The sequence below is a fragment of the Euwallacea fornicatus genome, chromosome 10 (genome assembly GCF_040115645.1).
Source record: "Euwallacea fornicatus isolate EFF26 chromosome 10, ASM4011564v1, whole genome shotgun sequence".
In the NCBI taxonomy this organism is placed as follows: Eukaryota; Metazoa; Arthropoda; class Insecta; order Coleoptera; family Curculionidae; genus Euwallacea; species Euwallacea fornicatus.
In genome coordinates, this window is record NC_089550.1 from 225363 (window position 1) to 250237 (window position 24875).

The 24875-nt window shown below is 34.2% G+C and overlaps 1 protein-coding gene across 2 annotated transcripts; it reads left to right on the forward strand.

Annotated features, from left to right (window-relative positions):
- The first annotated feature begins 638 nt into the window (after nt 1–638).
- Nucleotides 639–24796, forward strand: LOC136341480 (titin). Of its 2 annotated transcripts, XM_066286500.1 has the most exons (11): nt 697–715; nt 1109–1265; nt 9499–9539; nt 12084–12214; nt 15663–15836; nt 16430–16504; nt 19910–20043; nt 20423–20550; nt 21392–21593; nt 22951–23075; nt 23132–24796. In XM_066286500.1, the coding sequence occupies exons 3-11, from the start codon at nt 9500–9502 to the stop codon at nt 24652–24654; spliced, it is 2532 nt and encodes an 843-aa protein (XP_066142597.1). In that variant the 5' UTR covers nt 697–715; nt 1109–1265; nt 9499; the 3' UTR covers nt 24655–24796. The 2 variants fall into 2 exon arrangements, with proteins under 2 accessions (XP_066142598.1, XP_066142597.1); XM_066286501.1 differs by having other exon boundaries at nt 639–1265; nt 21395–21593.
- The last annotated feature ends 79 nt before the right edge of the window (nt 24797–24875 follow it).

Here is a 24875-nt window from a genome sequence, read left to right on the forward strand (position 1 = left end):
TAACATGTGCCACAAACAGCAACAGGCCCAAAACTGACCCCTGCAGAATTCTCACATTAGAGATAAACACCGTCCATGGATTACATACATACAGGGATGCAAAGAATGTGAAGTCATATACAGGGCAGCAACGTAAAATATTCATCTCTGTATTCTCTGACCATTTTAACGGAAATATTTCATTTTTTCTCATCCCCTACGGCTTTGGGAAAAAAACAGAGAGTGGCGACAGATAAGAGAGATGTAGGGTCAACTACTCCCTAAAGGACATCACAATACAAAGCCACACACAGGACAGGAACTCACCTTAATCTCTGTGGTTGAGTAACAATAACGTTGCCAGCTTGGAAAACGTGTGTGTTGATAATTGTTTTTTTCTCTTTGGGTGCTGAGCTCTTATTTGAATAAAAGTATTGCTATTTCAGAATTACAACTTAATTTTTTTCTTTTTACCAAACCTTACATACATTAATTTTTCATCGAAAAATGTCAGGTTTCCAGTTTCACGAGTACAACCGATATATATTATTTTGTAAACAACTACTCTTAATAACGTTCGCAGATGGGCTTAGTACGTCTCTGATATGGTACTCAAACCATCACAAAACCATGGAATACCACTTACCAGCCGCAGTTAAGTCACATCGACCGGCCAGCTACACCGCGCAACGCCGTGTTACCGCGAATTAAAATAATATCGACCTGTTCAATATATGTAAGAAAATTTTGATCTTTAGCTGTTAATGCGTTTTTATTGGATCGATTATCTCTAGCTATTTTCAAATGGTTCAGAGTTTTTGTAAAATTATCGTCGGCTTAAGTAAGCAGCTGGAAAAGTATATTCCAGACAACGTTTCGTCGCTTCTGCGGTTGGGTGTCTTCGGGGTGTACGCAGTTTCACCAGTGCGCGTTTTTCCCGTGACAAATTTTATAAACAATTTTCTTTTGAAGCAACTATAGAAATCAAAATACTTTTTAAGTATTTAGTCTCAGAATTAAGAAATCTTTGCTTGTTGTACTTGAAATTTTTAGCAATATTTGCATTTTTATGCGCTGTGACGTACCTGTACGTGATTTACTTTGTTGAAGAGCCTAATTCGAATTATAGGGACGAACTTTGATTTGCTATTGTATTAAGAAGTGTTGAGTGCTGATAGTAGTGTGATACTCATATAAGGAATTTCTTTAGTGGAATATGTTCTAAAAGCGACATTTTCTCTTTGGAGTAATTTCTACTTGGTATTACAGACAGTCAGCGGAAGAAGGTATGTATGTTAAGTATAATACGAATGCCCCTGTTTGTTAATAGTAGGCACAAATACATATTGTCTGTATGGTTTGAGTAGTTTTGCGTGTAAATATTGGTACTTTTTCGTTTAGTATCAAAATGTTTGAATATGGTAAAAAACACATTATGGTAGGTAATAACAAAGCGAGAGAAAGTTTTTTGTGTTTAAAATATAATCGAAACTTAATATGGATGTTCTAATTAGAATACAGGTTTTTAATTTCCTGTAGATGGTGTGAATCAAGTCAATATCATCTCTGATCATAGTTCGTAGAGAGGTAACCGCCAGCACTGTCATAATAATTCTTGTCGTTGGCATAATTTCTTGTAAAGTGATCGTTTCCAAGGCTAAACAGCTTTCAAATTCTTATCAGAGTTTTATAGTTATAGTTGCCGTGTTTTTATCCTTTCCTGTATTTCTAATAAACTGTCCATTAGCCACTGACCATGGATTTTGTATTAGAATCAAATGTTAGGGACCGGTATCAGAGATTACACACGTTCATTCGCTAAGTGAGGGTTACGGGAATTTGTGACAATACGTTTCTTTCATAGCAAGAAACTCTGAAGGGATGGGTGGCAGATTTCTACAGGATCGCTTAAACTTTGAGGCACTTATTTTAATAGGTTATGGATCTAACGGTTTCGGGTACTTCACCGAAGAAGGAAAAATTCCAAGGAGGTAGGTTCGAAGGACGTGCAGTCCAAGAAACTGGTCCGTTGTGCACAATTCTTTTAAATCTACAAAAATAATTTTGATTATTAAAAAAACTGTTTACTTTTGCCTCGCTGGCCTTTCAATTTATTGGAAATTCTCCATATCGTTTTTTCACGTGGGATACGTCAAATGGTGGCATGCCTTACGCAAAAGTTGATGCTTTGAGGAAACATAGAAGCATTTGAAAGTTAAAACGTTAATTCATTTCTTCGCCATTATTTCGGTAATATCTAAGTTAGGAATCTTTGCGAAGTCATCTTTTTAGTCGACGAATAAGGTACGTGTTTTCCGCGTTGCATGATCAAAAAATGGCGTTTGTTAAATCGATTTTTCTCGAAATCGGATCGAGATATCAAAATGAAATAACGTGTAATTATTAAAAAAATATGAAGGATGAAGCTAAATGGGAATAGACGAGGACAAATCTAGGATTTGAACCGTGAGAACTGCGAACTTGTCACTTTCATGGGAATGCGACTTCTTCCCACAGACATACGAAGCTAAAAATACCTTAACAGATATTTAAATTTCAAGTGGTTTTAGCCATCCTTTACTCCTAGACTTGAGTGAGAATTACTAAACATCTTTCTGTCAACACAGGCAAATCTAAGTGATTTGGTTTTAATAATAGTCACTTATCGAGGTTTAGCTTTAACTTTGAAAACGATTTCAGAAATGTTTGTATCGTAATTTTATGGTTTTTTGAAACTAAAAATAACACAACTTCGAATTTCTTTTTTCATAACAGTTTTATTGCCGCAATTTACCTCTTTTTGTTCGTAACAAAACATTTTTATACAAGATACAAATGTTTTATGGACTGATGTAATAGTTTGCCGTGCAACGGTAGATTGAGTCCAAAGACTCAGTTTGGGCATGACTATTAAAACCCAGTAATTCATGAATTGGTTATTTCAATTTTATGCGGTTTTCGGATAATAGTTTTGTTCCGATTTTGACGAGAGGTCATATCATTTCGCGCTGCCATATCATTTATCGGTTTTAACACCGTTTTTAGTTAATTATGTAAACGAATTTCATAGTTATAGTTATTTCAATAGAAAGTTCCCGGATGAGAATTTTAACGAAAACTAAATCTCTATATCTATAGAATACCTGCAGCGTGTATCTTGTTGTCTTAAATGAAATTTTCTATCGAAGTGGTGCCGACGTGTGTAATGTTTTGGCTGACAAGTTTTGGCCCTTGGATCGTATCTTGTACCTATAACGAGAGAAACAGAATTTTTCATCAAAACATTGCTCTACAGCTTCTTGGGCTTTATTGTCGGACGAATTTACTGGTAACTTTCAGTTATAATTTTTGGGGTTTCATTGTCATGAATGTGCAGTTGGTACCTATAATGAACAGTTTTCATAATATTTAAGAAAACCGAAACGATTTTTTTGCAAATATCTCTGGAAGTATTCGGAATTTTAAAACGGTTTCTAATTGAGCGTTAAATTGCGCATAAATGCTTTAATTTAACCGATCCTACATCTCTTATGGTTAGAGAGTAATTAGAATTTAGAATAAAAGCGAGTTGCGCTTTTATGTTGTAACCTCTGTTGTGTAAGTTTGTTGTCCTGTTGAACATCGATGGCACAATATTTATTTAGGCGATTTGAAAATAATTATTTTATAACATCATACATATTATTAAATACAAAAACACTCATTTGCAACAACGAATATTTGTATTCCTGATCTCTTTGTAATTTTAGGGACATCCTAATAAGTCGTAAAAATAACTAAGGTCGTCTACTATCTTTCCTCAGTTTCAACACGCATCTTCGCTCGTTGTACTTTTAGACATTTCCTTGTATTATACAGCACACACAGCTGATTATGTGACATTATCAGCACCAATGGTTTCAAATATTATGAAATTTAAATTACTAATCAATCAAAACAGCTAATACCTCTAATTTTCAAAATTTCTTGGATTTAAATAAGCTCGTCCGAACATTAAGTTGTCAGCGAAATATGCTATAGTATGCACGCCGTCGACAAGCGATCGAGTGTGATGGACACGTTGGTACGTTTTAGGTAGAATATTTTTCTTAAAAAGACACATGTGGTAACTTGTTCGTCTTCCCAATTTCAAATAATTATTGTCGTGGAGTCGAATCTTTACACTCACACGTGCGATAAAGAGGTTTACCGCATTTGTTGACGAGAGGGTTTAAAAGCTGCTAGCTTTTACGCCCTAGATGAAATTAAAATAAAATGTCACATTTTGCTTTTTCGCTGACTTATTTACAATAAAATCTATTAAAAACATCTGTTCGATCTCACAAAACGTTTTAATAACCTGAAAGTAAAAGCTTTATTATTACATAGCAAAACTTAACCCGTTTTACCTGTTAAAATTTATTGATCCGCAGGTTGCAGATACACGTTTATATATACATATTTAAATTTTCGTCTGGTTAATTTGCCACTTTAAAGATCCCCAATAACCGGTTTTTAATACATTTAGTTTGTTTACAAGTTAAACAGTATATAAATTATCGATCGCAACAAATTTCTAAAAGTTAATAAGTGGGGAGAGGTTCTTTATTTCAACCTTCTAATTTAAATTATCACGAATAGTTACTCAAAATTCCATGTCATCATCATCGCGATATCCACAGTCCTTAATATACTGTGACATTGCAAAAATTCCATCGATCTTTAGTCGATTAACTTATAGTTAGCAGTAACAAGAATGCCATTAAAAAGCTGGTTACCTTCACTCGAAAGGCAGTTTACCTGCAGCCCAAGTGATTTTTTCGGCCACGCCTTTTGATAATATTGCGGTTTGTAATTCCGTATACACCTGCAATGAGTTGACTTTAAATTTGTCTTTGTTATGTTGTTAATAAAACGTTTTAAACTGGTCACACCTCATGCTACATGCCTGATTCTATAATGTGTGTGAAGACCGGGAAAAAATCATAAATTAAAAATAGGCGTGTTAATCGCAAATTTTGGCCAGTACACGTTTCTCGAAAAGCAGTAGTACTAATCAATTACGTCATGACGTCAATATGTAAATTAATTTGCCCACTTGTGTTGATACCTAAACTCGTAATCTACAGTCGATCAGTAGAAAATCACGATATATTACCTAACACTACCCATATACTATACTCGGTTTACTTAATATACTACCATAATTGTTATAAACGCCTTGGTTGGGGGATGCATAGATAGTCGAAATGCCGACGTACCTGACTAGGTCATGAGTGATGTCTTAATAAATGATTTGAATGAATTATTAGATTCGCTAATTATAAATGAAATTCAATTAAATACGGGAATTTAGTCGCTAGGGTCTTGTAGAAGAGTTGCGTTATATAAAAACTTCAACGAAACTTTAAATATGTTAATTTTTGTTGAAGTGCATTAAATAAGTAAATTAACGTAAGTCCAGGGACAGAGAAGGGAAAAAGAGTCGAAAACTTTTTTTTGTCTTTAACTGCCATCCAATGCGTATCATTAATGTATAGAACTTGTTGGGCGTGAGTTCCTATTTTTAGGGATAGTTGTAAAGTTTAAATCAGAGACCCATTTTTAGTTCTCTTACAAGATTAAACTGAAGTGTTTGCTAACGTTCTAAAATCTAATTACGTACTTCCATGGATACTGAAAGATTATTTTGAGGTGCGATTCGAACATTTTTGCGTTTGCAATTTGCATAATGTCAAAATGACCAACATTTTCTCAAACATTCAGTGGAAGTAATCAATTTGTGAAAAATCAATCCTTTTTTTATCAATCGAACGCTTTGTATATTATTATAAGAAAGTTCTTGACGACTGCATAATTTTCGATTCATTAGGAAATCCACGTTAATTTTTTTCGAAATTTTGATGCATCTAAGGGATATGTTGCAAATTTTAAATTTCCGTTTTATTTTTAAGGTTATGTGACATAATGATATAGTTTAACCTGAATTTTTGTATAACACGTAATTTTTAAAAAATATATCTATGTAAAATTGCGGAACTTAGTTATGAAAATTTTCCCGTGCAATGAAAAATGCTGTAGAGTATTCTGAAATCATGAAACATTTTAATTAATTTGTGAGGTCTTTAAGTTGTTCGTTATAACATGTATGCATACAAACTGGCTTATTATATATAAAATTATGCCGTCTACGTCGACGCCCATGAAATATGGAAAGAGCTAATGGAAAATTGAGAAACTTTAATGCAGTAAAATTTAGAATTAACAAGTTTGAGAGCAAATTCGTATACTTACAAGAACTTGATATTTTTGGTGTTAATAGTTATATTACACATGATGTGGCCAAAAATCCTGCATAAATTCCTTAGAATTGTAAGGATTTCTTAAAATAAAACGATTGAATGTGTCAAATTTTATTTTTAGATTTTAGTGAATACAAAAGATTTTGTCTTACGGGATCCAATCACTGTTACGTGAACTCAACAAATTTGCATTAACAATACGTACTAATAAATAAACATTGCCCCATTTGATAGTGTAGTGAAAGAGGTAGGTAATAGCTATCCAATATACTGTAATTTTTGAAAATATGAACAACATAGTAATCCACGCAACGCAACCAATTACACGAATGTTTATTTTGCGTAGACATGGTCTGTAATGCAATAAAATGAACAACTATGCAGGAACAACATTTGACTTGTTCCTGTATTTTTATTAAAAAAGTATTTTGCAATTTTAATCAATGTTTACGGAACATTTGGTCATTTCTATGTTCCACCACCCCAAATTTTATATACACTGTGTATACATCGTCTTCTTGCTTACCGTCTGGAAATATCATATACTCGTATAATTATTCTACGGCACTGTAAAATGTGTCTGTTTTTCCCCTCATCCATTTTCTTACAGATACATTGAAATTTACCTAGTTTCCTTATGTATCAAAATATCCGAAAACTATATTTGTATTTTGAGATTTTCACATTGACGAGAAATTCAAATATTTGATTTGCCGTTGTAATAATTATTATTTTAGTCTGTACTGATATAGAATATATATATATATATATATATATATATATATATATATATATATATGTGTGTGTGTGTGTGTATAAGGAAGGACATTCAATATATTTTCTAATCAAATTATTGCTTGCAGCGTGGCTTAGTGTCAAAACACAGAGGCCACGCTTAAACCGTATGGAAAAGAAACCGTTTATGTGTCGAGGTTCTAGGTTACAAAATGTGGGTTACCACAATAACATATGAGGAAGGAACCTAAAAACTTCGATGCTTTGTGCACAAAATTACATAAGTACCATAGGTATGTGACATTACAGACAATAGCAGTGTCGAAGCTCTGCCATGTAATACCCGATTTAATTTAAATTGTAGATGTGTGCCAAGAGGCGTTCATTATGCAGTTAGTTTTCGATGTGTCTATTCGTGATATAGAATATAAATGTTTTGGTCAATTGACAAAAAAAATTACATTTAAATGACAGAAAGTTGAGAGTTCCTTTATTGCCTAGGTCGTAATAACCGTCCATGTTCCTATGCTAGTAAATGGCAAATTATGTTAGACTGACCCATAACAGTAAATCAGCAATTACTAGCAAGTGTTTTATAATGAACTTTCATATAATTTCGTAATATTATTACGCACAGTTGGTGTTATACGTTAGCATTTCCATGACAATCACGTATGCTTTATATCTTGTATGGGGACTTGGGAATATAAATAAAACTTGACAACATGTTACGGAATACGGAAACTCTCCGTTCCTATAAGAACATCTTGCACGTATCTCTATCTTTTTTTAATATCTTAACTATCGTGAAATATCTAGTTATTTGACCTAGTCTACTAGATTGAATTTTATTGGTCAAATTTTAGGGCATTCCAGAGGTCATTTTTGTATTTTTTTTATTCGCAAAAATTAAAGAAAAATACAGTAAATTATAAAAATATAAAATATTATAGTTGACATTTGAAAAATATGATATGAATTTTTTTGAAAAAAAAAATGACATAAACATATTCTGAGTCGACTGTCAAATTATAACGCTCAACCATTTTTCCCCGCTTTTTAATTTTGAAAATCGATAATAAATCAAGATTTTACGGCTTTGGCCGTTTTTCATGTGGCTCTCTGTATATGAGAAGCGACACGGAGTCTAGGACCATTAATCATGTTTCTAATATGGCAACCACGGACAAGAAGGGAAACGTTTGCAAGAATCTGTCATTGCACTGTATTAAGTGCATTTGATGCACGAAAATGATCATTTAGACAACCAGCGTCTGTAAAGGTTCCTTCTATACTTAAGTAACGCCACTCATATGTTACGTATCTTCCTTCACCAAGTTAAAAGTAGCTATTTAACAAGAGTGGATATACGGGGGCAGTCGAAACTAAAATACTTCTTCGCTTTTTAGTATGGTTTATCGTTTAGAAGCAATATGCAATCAATGCATTGTGACAGTGTATAATAATGGACTTCTTGAATATGGTAAAGGTAACGGAAGTATTCGAAACGCAGGTTCATTGTACCTGCTTATGTCTGCAGTTTGAGGACACGTTGAGAATCGCAAATGATCTTAAGGGGTGTTCGTGCATGATCGTACATATGATATTAATGATGCGTACTTTCTTCTTTGTTATAAATCTTTGAACTGCTTCGATCATCGGCGTTATTTATTGCAATAGGCGAGAGGATAATGTCACTCTTCACTCATGAATACTTTGTTTTAATCATCTTTCTACCTCCAGTACTTTAATTTATTCTCTAATAGTCGCTAAGTCAAACGTGGCACGCGTGGAAATAGTGCGTTTTTCGAATAAAACTGGACACAAGAAAATCCTAATAATAGCTAGCTAAGTGCGAAGAAAAACGAAGACAATTTGCCCCAGTGAGTTAACAACATAATAGATAGAAAGGTTTTACTGAAAAACTACACTAACGGATCCGTCATCGCCATAATTAACAATTTTTCAATTTAAAAAGTAAGTGAAAGAAATATTTTCGTCAGTTCACAACATACGTATGTGTTTACTTCAAAAATGAAGAGAAAATTATTTGGATTAATAAATTAAAATTCGCGAAACTGCTATGGATGAAATCAGTTAAGATGAAAATCTTGATAGGCAATCCGGTTTGATTCTCCCATTTCTAAGGTTCGTTTTAAAAGGGCAAGTTAACAAAGGTAATCGCTATTTTTGTCAGTATCGGTGGGGCACACGAAAACATCAAACAATAAAAAGTTCATCGTCAGACCGTCAATTATACCCATTGTTATCGATTACGGTAATAAAAGTAATAACGCGAATGTACCAATTCCTTTCGTAAAATTCTTTCGTTGCCATAGCATTGTTAAGCCACTGCACCTAATTGATAAAGGAAATTCTATAGAAGGAAGTTTATCGTCGTATCTCTCTTAATTACAGACGATGTCAATTCTTAATTGTTAATTTATACGGCAGATTTGTGCAAGAACAAACGTAGCCTTTAATTTGCCATTCTTGTTTGCAGAATGAAACGACCTCCCGGACTGTGGATTCTTCTGTCGGCAGGTAAGTTTTCTTGATTTGTTTATGTTTGGACGAAGAACTAATATGCAATTAATCAAACTAACTCGTTAAGTGCACAGTTATTAACGCCTATATATTCTCCTGCTAATGATTCTATTCCGTAAATGAAATGCTAAACTATTTCTGTTTTACTCGTGGTTTAGAAAATACTTTTGTATATCAAGTAATTTTATTTTGTCTGTGTTTTATTTTTACATATTTATGATTTAATTTGCGAGAGTATTTTGCGTGTGAAACGAACAAAAACTGTAATTCTTATATATTGATGGCTTAAGTGCTCACGATACAGTTTTCGCTGATTGTGCTCGAAAAGCATGCAAGAAACCAACCTTCACCTACTAACGAATGCGAGCGTTAGGCACGTCAAACCAACATGTCTTTTAACAACAAATTAATTTTTTTAGCCACCGTTTGATGAATAGAATAATGCGTTTTTTTCATCGTTTTCGGTGAGAGAAATGAAGTCGAAACTACGAAGAGTTGTTGTTGAAAGCAGTCTTGGGACTTAATTAACTTGTTGGATGTTAACACGAGAATTGTATGCCTGATATATTTATGGCACGAAGACAACGCAATCAAGATTTTGTTGGAAAGGTGCCTATAACTTGCAGTTTTCTTTCGCATGTCACGTCAGCTTTTTATTTCTCCTTCAGTTCATCTGTTGTAACTGCATGCGATCACTTAGTTTAAGTATTCGCATTGTATCCCGATCTCTCTCTGTCTCTCTTTCCACAAATTATTATTACACACTCATATAATATGTTTCGTTATTTACTGTTGCATTTCTGTACCTGCCTCAGCTTAACCCACGCAAGCGTGAGCCTCCTCCAGTAGGAGTCTACATCCGTGCCAACCCTTTAAGTTAGTTAGAACTCAATTTAATTTCTTATGTCTTAAAATAACGATTTTACTCAGTATTTCATATTTCGTGTGATGTATTAGTGTAAGTCTTTGTATTCCTCTTTGAAATGTCTGTGAATTGCATTTTCCTAACACCTTCGTTTATGTGTACGCTTAAATGAAGAAATTTCCGTACAGGAGCTGTGGTATATTGTGGGAATATAGAATGGACTGAGACCCTTTTCGTTAGTGTTCAAAAGATTTTAAGTAAAGATTTAAGTATGATTGATGAATTCTCATTTTAGACGTCTGACACTAAATTTAAGAAATGATGCGTTAAAGTTTCCACATTATTCAATTGAAATATGCACTTACATATACTTATATATGGAGTTTGCTTACACTTGTTGTTGCGTAAAGTAAACAAATAAAATGATGAAAAAAGTTTGGAATTTCCAGCATTAATGTAAAAATAGATACAATGAATACTAAGTGAGGAATAAAATTACAAAATGGAAATTTACAGGCAAATCTGCTTTGCGGTCATTCCACTGGTTAGAATTAATTATCAGAAGTAGATGGCGAATGAAATTCAGCATAAGGAGATATGATATAAAATACTATTCAAGACATATTTAGATAGATTGACTGTAAAATCACTTTCTGTATGTGCCTACGTGCGATTGATTCATCAATGTCTTTTCTCTAACTAAATTTTAATGATATTAATTTAAATTGCATTTGAGTTTGACTCGCCTTCCAGAACGGTCAAAGTGGTTATAGAAAAAAAGTTAGAAAAAATAGGACAAAAAATATTTTGAAAAGGAGATAAGTAGAAACAACTTTCTTGAGGGCTTTAAATTTTAAAAAGATGCTAACTTTTATTTCCCTCATGATTTATTGTAATTTTTTCATAATTTATCATTTCCGTTCTTTTTAAACCATTTTCCTCTTTCCTACTTTGCTAGTTCTGAAAAATGAATAAAAGAAAAACAAAATTTCAGATTTTATCATTTAAATTTAATTAGATAAGGGAGACTCACGGAGCAGGCCCACTCACGCAAAGGCAGACAGTGACTTTATCACGTACTTTGTTCAAAAATGTGTGAATTTTTATTGTTTTTTTTCCATATATTAACTTCGATTTTTTTCTCAATACCACAAATTGTCTCCTCCTTCGTTTTGTAGTTATTTATGCTCAATTGCCTCAGACTATATGTAATAATAAATTAAAACCAGCGAATTGACGGCCAAGTAGATTCGTTTCTCAATTTTCTCACTTACTTCGTATTCCACGAACCTAGTTCCGCGTAAGTAATCGAAAATTTAAACGGCTTCCCAGAAAATAAGTCTATTGAATCATATTACGAATCATATTCATCTTCAATATGGTTTATCTGAATAGAAATCTGGTAAACAACCGATAGAATTATACGAAATCGGCCTGCATTAACACATAGTACATAGAGAAATGTGGAGAATTTAATGCAGTTGCGTAAAGGGACGAATTCTGAAATGTTTATGAAACGTATCGTTTTTCAAGGTGTCCGTATTTAGGGCCAAAAATGCTCAAGCTGTACTTACAGAAGGCGTTAATTGTACACTCTTAAGTTTTTTGCTCTGATATGCTCATGTCAAAAGCTTGTTATTTATCTCAAAATACACGTTACTACAAAATAATTTCAGGTGTGTTGTGGCTGAGTCTGCAAGATGTTTACGGCATAAGGGCGACAGCACTGATATTCTCCAAATCAACGACCTCTTCTACCACGGAAGCCACATCGAGCTCGTTACCCGAAGAGAACAGTAACACAGAGGTAAGATATTATTTTTAATTTTAAACCGAGTTTAAAAACCGAGTCTCGCTTTAAATTACCATGAATATCTTTAATTGTGAGTATAATTGAAAAAAATGGTGAAAAAAAGTTTCGTAATACCACATCAAACTTAATTGTCTTCCAGACCATGCGCCCGCACTTGCGGTTTCATTGAGCAAGCGAATTTTTACTTTTACTTAAAAGCAAAAGTCACAAAACAGCCAAATTGCCCATACATGCGATTAAAATATTAAGCAGCCGTAATCGGTTCACTTGAAAAAATAATAGAAAGTAGATACACCGCCGCTGCAACACATTCAGACCGAAACGGAATTCCTTCCATTACAAGTTTAATCAGCCGCCATTATTCAAATTTGGACGATTTCGTTGCACGAGTTTAGAAGATAGTTAGGAGATTTTATAATCACAATTATCTTTTAGATAGGGGTACCATTAACTAATTTAAGTATTATTATTCTAATTTAGACTTTCGCCTTGCACAGTACCCGTTTGTTTTTAATGCGATTCAACTTATGCGCAGGATTATACCTTCGATTCAAGAAAAATTTTGACGATGATTTACAACATTCACTCGCTATTTTTAGCAATTTTCTCACCATCACCGCACGTCCAGAGACTGAAACATCCTCACCAACACCAGTTTTTATAATGTTATTCATAATATATGTTTCCTCACGTATCGTACGTATTGGTATGAAAATTGTTGTGCATTTGTTGCAAATATGCAATTTCAGAGCTAAAATTACTGCGGGTAACGGCGATTATAAAAAAAAAAACTTTTATTTTTACTACATTGGTTCGAGAAATTATAATTGGAGCTAGCTGTGAATTTCGTATTTATTGTTATTCACACATCATAGGCCACCGTTGCATTTCTTTAATTCGTTTCACTTAATTTAAGAAATTAAGGTTCTAAACAATTTCAAATGCTATATAACACTTGTAAACACATTTTTAGTTTAAAAAATGAAAACGAAACAGAAACGAATGATTAATTCCCAGAAAAAGTCCTACCGCAAGTCTTATGGTAACGTGTTATGCTCTATTTACATGTGTACCAGATCGTATTGATCAAATCGGCGCTAATAACTACGAAACACTTCTTAATATTATGCAGTTTGGTTGCTGTAGAAATTCCAATTTAACTTATTTCTTTTCCGAACCGGCAATTAAAACTATATTTATTCATGCAAAATGAAGTGGTTCGAGTGCAAATGTGTAATGTCAAGCCGTATAGAGTAACGACGAAAATGTTATTCTCTTTGAAATCGGAAGAAGAATTTTAGTTTAGGTTTCCGAACGTAAGAGACGCAAAAACCGCACAAAGGTGTAATCGAAATGCCACATACAGTAATCATATGTAGGAACAACGGGAATGTCCTCCGAGCGGAAAACTGCGAAGGGGAGTGGGAATAAGGTCTCAAAAACGGGCGAATAATTTTTTTTTGCTAATTTTTTATTCCTTTTTTTTTGCACGTAAACAAAGAAGCAACTTTTAGAAGAAAGTTCTGTAAACTTAGGCCGAAAAATCTATTTATTACGAGCAAAGTTATTTAGTCAAACTCAGGATTCGATTCTATCTTTAGTTTCAGCCGTCACCATTGAACTGTAATTAAAAACCGTAATTTTCATTAACTGCGTGTGTGGTTGTTGCACATCTGAAATCGATGTGAAAGCAAACCAACCGAAAATTCAATGATACGTTTAATTACATCAGGCGATTTACAATGACTATTGACATTGATTCGGATCCTGCCACAGTACTTAAGGTAATTACCTCCTGCAGTCGCAATATCTTGTCAAATCGTTAGGTTGCATGTTCTACAGCTTTATCGACTGTAACATGGTTATCTGCGTTATCTGCGTCTTTAAAAACTCATAAACAGATCTTTGGGACACTATGTCACTTCTAGTTTAAAGAAGCCAATTTCAAGGTAACTGCTAGTTCCCGCGTTGCGTAGGATCTTCTTCGAACCGCTTTATTCAATTACTTAACCTCTTTAGTAGCACGTGTTACGTAATGCAACCATACATTGTCGGTTGGATTATTAGTGTTTAACAGGCGATGGCACTTTCTATTTTACTACTTATTTTTTTACAAATTTTGCATATCTGCCTTTAATCATGTCATAGAAAATATTGTTAAATATGGAATGACTGTGCCTTGCACACGTAATAATAATTAGGCTTTCTATTGTTTCTGCATACGTAAAAAGACAATTTCGCATTCGTGGAGTCTGTGGAAGTGCCTTTGATATATTAATTTATGCGGTAATTACCAACCTCATTAAAACTAATAATCCATATTGCAAAAATCTTACCCGTAATGAAATTCAAGCAACCGCTGAGGTGCACTCAAGGTTGAAAAACAAAAGTTACACCTATAAATTTTACAATAACTTATTTCAATCTCACTTTCTATTGAAATGTCATTTTCATTCCAGAACAACAGTCTATTATTTTCTGCCATTATGCACTTTGGTTTTTTTTTCTTAAACGAGTAATTAGGTTTGCCTTTGATTTAGCGACGATTGAGTTTCTGCATTAGTTAGAAACAAGATCGTGTTGCACAATTAACTGATTAGAGATTCCTTTGATATTGAAATTGTTCTTAAGGTTGGATTATTGACATTTAAAATGTCAAACGTAACGTTATTAACGACACGAAATGTCAAAGACCATAACTTGGTGCGAAAAACGTAAATTGTTTTTTGATGTTCACGAAAGGAGAAATAGCATAAATTAACATATTATTATCGACATTTCTCGTAATTCACAAAATTAACAGCCTTGTCGGTGGTAATTAGCAGATAAGTGAGGGTCAAGATGTTTTAATGATATGTTAATAGCTACCACTTTGGAGAAAGACCGAGGTTGCGTATTTTGGGTTCTCATTCCGAGTTTTAATACTTATTTCAACTGTGAATATCTATAACATTTACCCTCGTTTTTATATGATTTTTTTTAAAGAATAGTCGCAACACTTTCAAAAATGCTGCATTTGTTCAGATTTAAGAAAGTGAAAATTACAAAATGTAATTTTTTAAGCAGATCAGTTTTTTTTACCATTTTATCTTCAGGAACAGACTCCCGAAATCGGAAATCATCACGTTTCTCTAGGCATTTTTTCGTGCATGTATATGCTGATTTTTTGACGCAATTTGGTTTGAATTCGGATATTAAAAAAATTATTTTTTTTTAAATCAAAATCACGCTACAAATCAGAAACGAAAAAAATATTTCTACATTTGCATAAGCAAATTACTTTTAAATATGCTTTTCCAACCGCTTCTAATGAGAAATCTTCGGACGCCCTGACCTGGACAGGACCCTGTTCCAGCACAACCGACCCGTTTTGATTGATTTGTAATATTCATGATATTCCCCATTAATTTTAATGCCAACAGAATTACCCTCTCGTTTCTAGACTGCGAGTAATACCTCCGAAGATCTTCAAAGTGCTAACAAAACCGGAGTAGAAAACTCCAATAGTTCGGAACCCGTTCTGACTGGGAATCCTCAACTGGACTACATCTATGACCCCAATTTACCCAAAGAATTGAACGGATACAACCTTTCGGAGTACCCCTTCTATGAAAGGGTAAGTGTAGCAATGTCGTTTGAACCACACCTCTTTTTTTGGCACACTATATTGTGTGAATTTCTAGGAATTTTGATATTAACATGTAATTAAAAGCGACAGTAACCGTGGATGGTACCTATCGAAACTCTACTCAAGATTTTTCGACTAGCCATAAGTTGTAGCCTGATTTGTAGTCATATTTTCGATGTCGGACTTTGACTTTCGATAATAAAAGAACGGTTGAATAGGAAATTATTGCAGAGATCATCGTTTAACCGTTGCTGTTACATTAAAAGTAATGCAATATTTTCGAACTTTCACACCCGATTTTATGCAACTTCTGGACCAAAGCATCCCGCATCAAAACGATTACATCCTGAGTGCATTCATTCATCTTGCAGATAAACTTCATTAATATAAATTTCGAGTTAACATGCAATATGCGTATCACCGATGTTAAACCATCTTGAAGCATAACACCCATAACTCATTTGTGCTTTTGCTTATCATCTGTTCAGAGGTGTGTTATTCCGCGTTGTCACGAAATACGTTCAGGACTTATGTACAAATTGTTTAATTTTGTCCGTATTAATTTTCTGTTTGTGATTTAGGTGCCCGAAGAAATAGATTTTAAATGTGATGGACTGCATGATGGATTTTATGCCAGCGTGCCACACAAATGTCAAGTAAGTAGAGCTCGTTTTAAGATCAAGCTTAGTAGGTTGAACCCAGAACCGTGTCATCGTTAAACTTTCTTAACTTCTTCAGATAATCCAGCTATAAAAACTAACACGTCGAAAAATTGGTAGTAACTTTATGTAGGCGATCTATCGAATACCAAAAGTTAGTCAAAAATCTGCTAATTTTTCACCAATTCTCTGGAAATTACCTTTTGGCAATGTAATTAATTTTTCGATTCTTTGTCTTTGGTATGCTGTCAGCTTTAACTGCATCCATTTCCGTAGAAATGCCCGAGTAGAGCCTCGCCCAAGCTTGATATTAAAATCAACGGTACGTTAATAATTCGACTCTAAATTGGACAATTGAGGGGTTAGATCATGAGCTAGATGTTTGAGTTACATTAGCAATTAAAACACATCAAAATCGCCGAGACAATTTCACTTTTAGTTTCCTAGTTTTATTTCCTGTATATTCAATTTGCGTTTTTTAATTAACCTATTAGCTTAATTAATTATTTGAAAACCTATTCGTTGCAAAAACGAATTAATTATGACTTTTTTATATTTCTTTTTCTCTATTAAATCAATTCCAATTGCGCTCGAATCGATTCTATTGTTAAGTGAAGTCAAGATCCGTCGATATTTGACTTTATGGGAAACATGTTCGTGTAGTAAAAATATGTTGGCAATGGGCAATATGTTAAATTCCAGAGGTAGAATCGATCCAAATACATTGGAAACGAACTTTTCTCTTGTCACTTGGTCCTACTGCATAAACAAATGATGCTTGTAATAGTATATTGCGCGCCGAGATGAACAGTATTTCCTTGCTATTGAGCGATTTGATAGTTTATCGAAACTTGTAGTATCGAGGTTCGCTACGACTTCGAAACATTAAAGAAATGTTCTACCGTTTTTGTTTATTATTTTATTTATAATTGCAACATGTATTTCGTTTGAATTAATTGTATGAAGATATTTATTTAACATGAATAAATGAGCATAATGAATTTTACCAAACGTTTGTTTTCTTTTAAAAAGATATAGGATAAAAACTTGAGTGAAAGCATTTTGGTATGAGGCGTATGGGTAGCAAACACAAGAAACCATAAACTTTGTAGGAAATTAATAGTACGTTAGAAACAACGCTAGGACTAATCAAAATAAGCTAGGAAATCGGAGGACGAGAAATAAGGGAGAGACGTTAACGTAGATAATATCACATTTCCATACCTGTAATGAGATTAGCAATATCAACATTACATATGTATATGGTTGTAAATAAAACAAAATACTTGCCTACTTATCAAAGTAGCTTTTCAAGTTTTAACATTTGCATGCATACATACTTATGTAATTATCGATGATCTAAACACTCTATACGTTGGTATATAAAGGTTAAGGAATTACGCGTAAAAAAGACCCGGACTGAAACATGAAAAAGAGTTTCTTCGACAAGAATACGGAAGAAATATTGAAAGCCGTTTTGATTTTCTGCCGTAATAACGTTATTGTCAAGCATGGCTAATCATATACGTATAACTAAATAATTGTATCTACCAATAACCATAAGCAAACACGAAACCATGGCTGGCAATGAATTTCAAAAAGTAACCACAAATTTTAATAGTAATTTGAGCGATAAAGTTTTTCTTCACCGAAATTTTGTGAGTAATTTCATCACTATGATGTGGGTTTGCCATTAGTAGGGCAACCTCAAATTGCAAATAATGAAGTAGCAGAAAAATGGTTTTTTAAACGTCTCTTTAAAATGAGAGCTGAGGATTCAGACTATGACGAAATACGTGATCGATTTTTGAAATTGACTTGATTCTTATCATTTTTAGGTGGTCTAAGCCATTACATTCAACTGGTCCAAGTAATAAGTTGAGCTTGATAAAAAAAAATTTACCGTTGCAATGTTGGATTTATTTCTTACTCGTCTTGCTTTCCAGGTAAACCTCGATTTTATTTTATATGACTTTTACTCGATTAAAATTTTTAACGGTTTTTCAGATTTCCCGGAATAATAACAAAAAGAAACACTATATATATATACAGAAAGTATCTTCAGTAATTATTTGAAGAACATCAGCGGATTTTTAATAGCGTTTTTACCCTTGTCGATAAAAAAAAACCAATATCATTGAATATTCCTCTAGAAACCGCAATCATTTTTCTATTTAATAATGAATTAATGGAGAAAACCGAGCGGGCAGGTATGTAGATATTCGCATGATATCTAAATCTATTAAAGAGCGATATTCATAAAGCCCCATATAACCAGACTTCTCAGTAATTTCACTGATCAACTATTACATGCCTGAGTGAAAGTGAACAATATTATATCGGTAAGGTTACATTTTTTGTCGCGCCAATTAAATAAGTTTTATGTTATTGGTAGATGAGGAAATACCGTACGTAATGCAACGCAATCACATGCGTGTTTGTTAATGCATGACGAGGAATTGATTTGTAAATGACATTGTCTGGAATGTCCTTTTACACCTACACCCTTATGGTTTAAATTTCCAGCTATTGAATTGGTAATTTTTGTTCGGTGAATGATAATTTTAGCAAATTACCTAAATCAAATTTGAACAGGACATGAAACAATTATTTTTGTAGAAAATTGAGACAATTACATTTCCTTGTCAGAAGGATCAGTGTACAAAATCTGCACAACTGATTTGGAGAACTAATGCATTTCGTTGACTTATTCCAATTATTGCATGCATTAGTGGCACATAGCAAAATTTTTTTCGAAAGATACGCATACGTATTTTCTTTCTTAGGGTGTACCAATACAGTCGGTGTCTCTAAATCTTGTGTTTTTAACTCTTGGTAACATTGCCAACAAAATAATTGCCACGGAAATGGAGAAATTGACGAATGCTTTGCCCCGTAGTGAAATGGTGTACTAATGAACATATCGCGCGTTTTCCCACACTTGTGAAGTTTTTGATATAAAAAAATTCATTGCAGAATAGCACTCACAATTATAAGACTGCAATTAGGTTTCGATTTAATTAATGTTATTAATTAAATATAAAAACAAATATTCTCTGCAGACTTAATGTGTATTACAGGCGATTGTCACGTTTTTTTTTTATTTATTGTTGACTCGTAGCGAATATTAAATTAGAATAGTGGTGCGATTGATCTGAACTAAGTTCTTTTTCCTAGTGATTGATGAAATAGTAAACTTAAACGTCACATAATATATATTTCTAGACGTAGCCCGTCATGACTTGGGAGTCATAACTGTCCCCCGAGAAATTCGACTTTTTTCCAAAAAGTATTTGAGCGATATTTTTAAAAAGCACTTTAACATGGAGTACCAGCATACGTTACCATTTTTTTCTTGGCATAGATTAAATAATTGTGATTTTAATGATTCATTATTTTTAGGTTTATCACCACTGCCTTTCTGGAACAAGATACGACTTTTTATGTGCCAATTATACCGCCTTCGATCAAAAAATTTTCAACTGTCACTTTGTCTCAGAAGTTGACTGCCAAAATTCCAAACAGTTTTGGCACAGGTAGGTTAATAACGATTTCATTTTACAGTAGTATTATGTGGTAAGCTTAAAGACATACGGTGAACTTTAGAGCAAACCCCTTTTTTTGGAAATTAACTCAGCTACGGATATTGATTCACTTCGTTGTTAGCTGATGATACGAACTACCCAATTTCTAATAAAATCAAATGAATCGTTGTAAATTTCAAGGTTCAATCCAGTGCTTTAGTATAAAACTAAATATATCCGTTTTCGGATTAAAACCGATAAAAAAACTAGTATATGCAGTGGATTTACTCGGTTTTGTTCCAAAGTTCTTCATCTATCCTCAGCAACAGTAGAATATTAACTTTTCTATGTTTGAAAGCCACTTTATGAAAACATTTTTTGTATTTTATAGAAATGACGCTCTTTATCAAGCCCCCTCAACAACTACAACTGCTCCAATTAATCTAAGAGCTGCCATTTACACAACTGCTCCTCCCGAAGTTGCAGATTCTATAACACTGGGTGTAAGAAGACCCACAGGTAATTTTTTTTTAACATTATTTTTCATAATAATTTGGTTTCGAAGAAAAAGATTCAAATCCTACAACGCATCTTCTAACTACGTCGTAAATTTAGAAAAGTTCAAAATACCTCATATTTCTTCGTGGCCCTCCATCCATTTGAAAATTTCATAGATAATTTGTTTAGATTTCCATTATCGTTTTTAAAAAAGTACGATTTTACGGTACACGAATATCCATGTGGCGACCTAAATAATGACGTAACTGCCATATGAAACTATAAAGACGATTTGGTTCTCCTGATGTTGGGGGTGAACCTCCTCTGTTTAAAACATTTATTTCGCTTAACAAGGTCTTCACTCAAAGTTTCTTCAGTTTGCACGCTCGTCGTTAATGCTAACAAGTGATAGCAAGGTCGTCCGCATAAGCACACTTTCTAAATATTTGGGATGTAAGGATAATTTTTATTTGTACAGTAATTAAAAGGTTCTATGGGGTGGTAAAACTTTAGATTATCGGCGTGTTTGCCTAGTTTTAAAATTACAATAATCTAGGTGCTCTTAAAAGTAGGAGATTATCCACTTATCAGCAGTACGCCGCTATAAAAGCTGATAACCCCTGCTCTTACTTGTTCACCAATCTGAAACTGAAATTTGCAGTATAATCTTTCAAAGTTAAAGCCGCATTTACGTTAAAAACTAAAGAGCATTTTTACCTCAGGATGCGAGCAATATTTTCTATCTTGAATGATGTACCAGCGATCTGGAAAATCTCAATCAAATTAACATTTAATCTCCGCATTAACTTAATTAATCAAATTCTTTGTTGTTAGAGTTGAATTAAAAGTTTTAAATTTTAAGCAGGTGTTGGAAGCGGTGGTGCTCGTCGTCCTGTCAGACCGGGAAGCCGAAGGAGGAGACCTTATTATGATGACGAGTACTACGATGATGAATATGACTTGGATGAGTACTATGATGAAAGACCCAGACCTCGAAGAAAAAGACCGAGGCCTCGACCAAGGCCTGTTTACGATGAAGACTACGATAGTTACGACGGGGATAGGTAAATGAGGGTTTTAAGTAGATCTCACTGTTCTGTAACTAATATCAATTCAAAGTTTTTAGAATGGTATTGATAAAAGGGAATCTTAAATATTTTTCCTTGCACTACTTTTCGAATTTTAATTTCGTTAAACGCAGTCTCAAAAGTTCCTATTTGATTATAGAAAAACCTACACATATATAACTTACGATATTTTTATGTTTCCATAACTATTGAAATTATTAGTGAAATCTAATTAAGTAAATTGTAAACTATATTTAAGATTCGAATCCTCTAGAACCGTTTAACGGATTTGCCTTCGTTATACGATCTTATATAGTTACTCATTTCTGTAGTACATTACAGGACGTTCAGACTTTAACAAACTTCTTATGTTCATTAATTGAATCGGTGGGTGACAGAATCTCATATTAGCCGCACTAAACATAGATAATATACGAAGATATGAAAAATGTTTATGAAGGTCCGCAAAATTGAAACTTGGTATAATGTATAGGAGGTTCAATTTAAAATAAGCGAGGTGACATTCATTTTCCGTATAACCAAAAGTGGTATTTTCATGAAAATATTTTTAATCAATAGATTAACTTCACTTGAGTATGAAACTTAAATTTAAACTTTTTACTAGCTATAGTTTTCAAGATACGGAGTGAGGTGCATATTCGTGGGACACCTTGTAGAAATTCACTCATTAAATTGATGCAAAACAGGACACACGTTAGGAGAATTTTAAAAATTTGATCTATCCCTCTGTATAATGTCAAGAACGTTTCGAGTACATGATTTCCAGAACAATTAAAAAATTTCATTCGTTCGCCATTGTGTCCAACATATGTAAGAAAGTACGGTGGTGGTATTTTTAAATATCAAATTAATATTTTAAACTTGTTCTAATATTGGTCAAGAACTAGAACAACATTTTTTCATCCCCGTAATTTTTCTATTGTGTCGAGTTCGAAATCTTCGTGAACTTTGACTTTCACAATTTTCATATCGTGCTACTCTACCATTTCCTCAGTTTTCATATAAGAATTCACAGAAAACGATATAGAAGAAGCACGACATCAGCATTCTATATCTTGCAATAATGCACTTAGGAATGACAACACTTGTCATATTATATAAAGAAAATGTGTCAAATCTTGGATAAAGAGATCGATTTAATACCTGAATACCATATGAACCTGTTATATTGTCGTGACGTTTACTTTGATTCATATAGAAAATCAAGCGCAATAGGAATGTCCGTCATAGGCCTTCATTGTCTGATCTGGGTGGGTTTCCTTTAATGGCCAATAATGTATTTATCATATTATGTTAATTTTTTCAAGTCGAGGTTCACTTTTGTCATCTTTAGATATGAAATTAGACGGGTTAATGGAAGGCGTCGGCCATATTGGAGGAGAAACAAGGATAGAAGACAACCAGACGTGGAAGACGAAGAGATGGATGACAGACTCTCAGACGAAGACCTTGCCGAAGGTACTTTTTTTAATCTTTACAGTTTTGATGACTGACAATATTATTTTTCATTTTAGGTCGCAGACGTCAGAAACCTACCGAAGATCGCCGTAAACACCTACCCGATGAAGAATCTGAAGAACGTAGCCGTCCGGTACGGCCAAAATCTACAAGAAAAACAAACAGAAGACCCATTCAAGACGAGTACGGGGACGACGAAGAACCCCAATCGGATGATAATCATGCTTACGATCAACGTCCACGCAAAAGACCGAAGGAATCCAAAAACAATGAACCAGTGACCAGCTTGGACGGAAGACCGATAATCAAACCTGCCACTGGAACCATTTATGATCGTCCTAGAGTGGCGCCAAAAATCAATCTTCCTGTGCCCAAAAACGCCGCTGATAAGTTCGCCTACAAAGCAATCGGAAGCAGCAAGAGTGCTGCTGCCACTACCACCACCACGGAAGCGCCGCTCGAAGAAGAATATGATATTGAGGAATATGAAGAGCCAATAAGGAAACCGTTGAGATCAAACACACGCAACTCCAAACCGGAAAATAAGTGGGAGAAGCCCAAAAGTGAAGAGTCTCGTACTCAATCCAGTGTTCATAGGCCGAGAACGAAGAGACCTGAGCCCGAGGATGAAGAGAGGGAGAGTAAGCCGAAGTACAGCAGTTCGAGAAGCAGATATCGGCCGATCCCAAAGAAAAATCCCCCACTGAGTGAAGAGTATGAAGACGAGGACTACGCCGATGAAATTAAAGAAATCGAGACGGCGAAACCGAGTTTGAGAAGCGAAAAAAAGTCGGTGGGAACTACCACTACCACGACAACTACTCCAAGTACTACCACCAGCACAACGACAACAACCACTGAAGCAGCAGTTGTCAGGAAAGAACCTCTAATGAGGATAATTAAAAGGCCGTTTCTTCCGAGTCGAGGTGGAAACCCATACAATAGCAGAGGCCTTCAGCCTTTGGGATTGAAAGCTGTGGACAGGCCCACATCTGAAAATGAATCCCAAGAAAGTCGGATCAAAGACGAAGATCCGGAGTACGTAGACGACAATCGGGGTAAAATAGAGGTACCTAAAGATTCCTCCCCACTAAAACCGATGTTTAAACCTTCTCCTGTTATAATCAAAGTGCCTGTGCGCTCCAAATACATCCCTCCCAGTGCTCAAGCGTCAGAGTTAATCGAACCGGAACCTCCACGACAACAGATATACAAATCTAAGAATTTCCCTGTTTCTCAAACCAGTCCGCGTCCTAAAGTCGTTGAAAAAAACCCTTTAGATTTGAACGAATATGACGTAACCTTGAATGAAGCCTTAAGCCCAACATTGCCGAATTTACCAGTTCGCGGATTTCCGACAGGTTTTAGTTCTGGAAGTGATTATGGGTATACAACTTATTCGAGACCCAGATACGTCTTGGAACCCATTTCAAATCTTCCGAATCAGAATTACATGTTTCCAAATAAAAGGTCTCAACAACGGTTTGAGGCGGTGCCTCAACCGCAGTATAGTACTATAAATAGGGAGTATAGGCAGCAACAACACAGCCCAACGCAGGCGATCCTGTCTGGTTATTAGAGAGTTGGGTATTCGATCGAATGAGCCATATTTTCAAATTGTTTTAGATTAGTTTTTAATAATTTAATTTTGGAGTGTCGTCGCTGATGGTTGTGTATGTAAAATATTTTGTAAATTTTAAATAAAAAAAAAATGTAAAATATTTTTTATTTTTTTCCATTTCCACTGATTTACAACGGTCCCTAAATTTTACGAAGCCAAAAATGCAATAATGACATTTG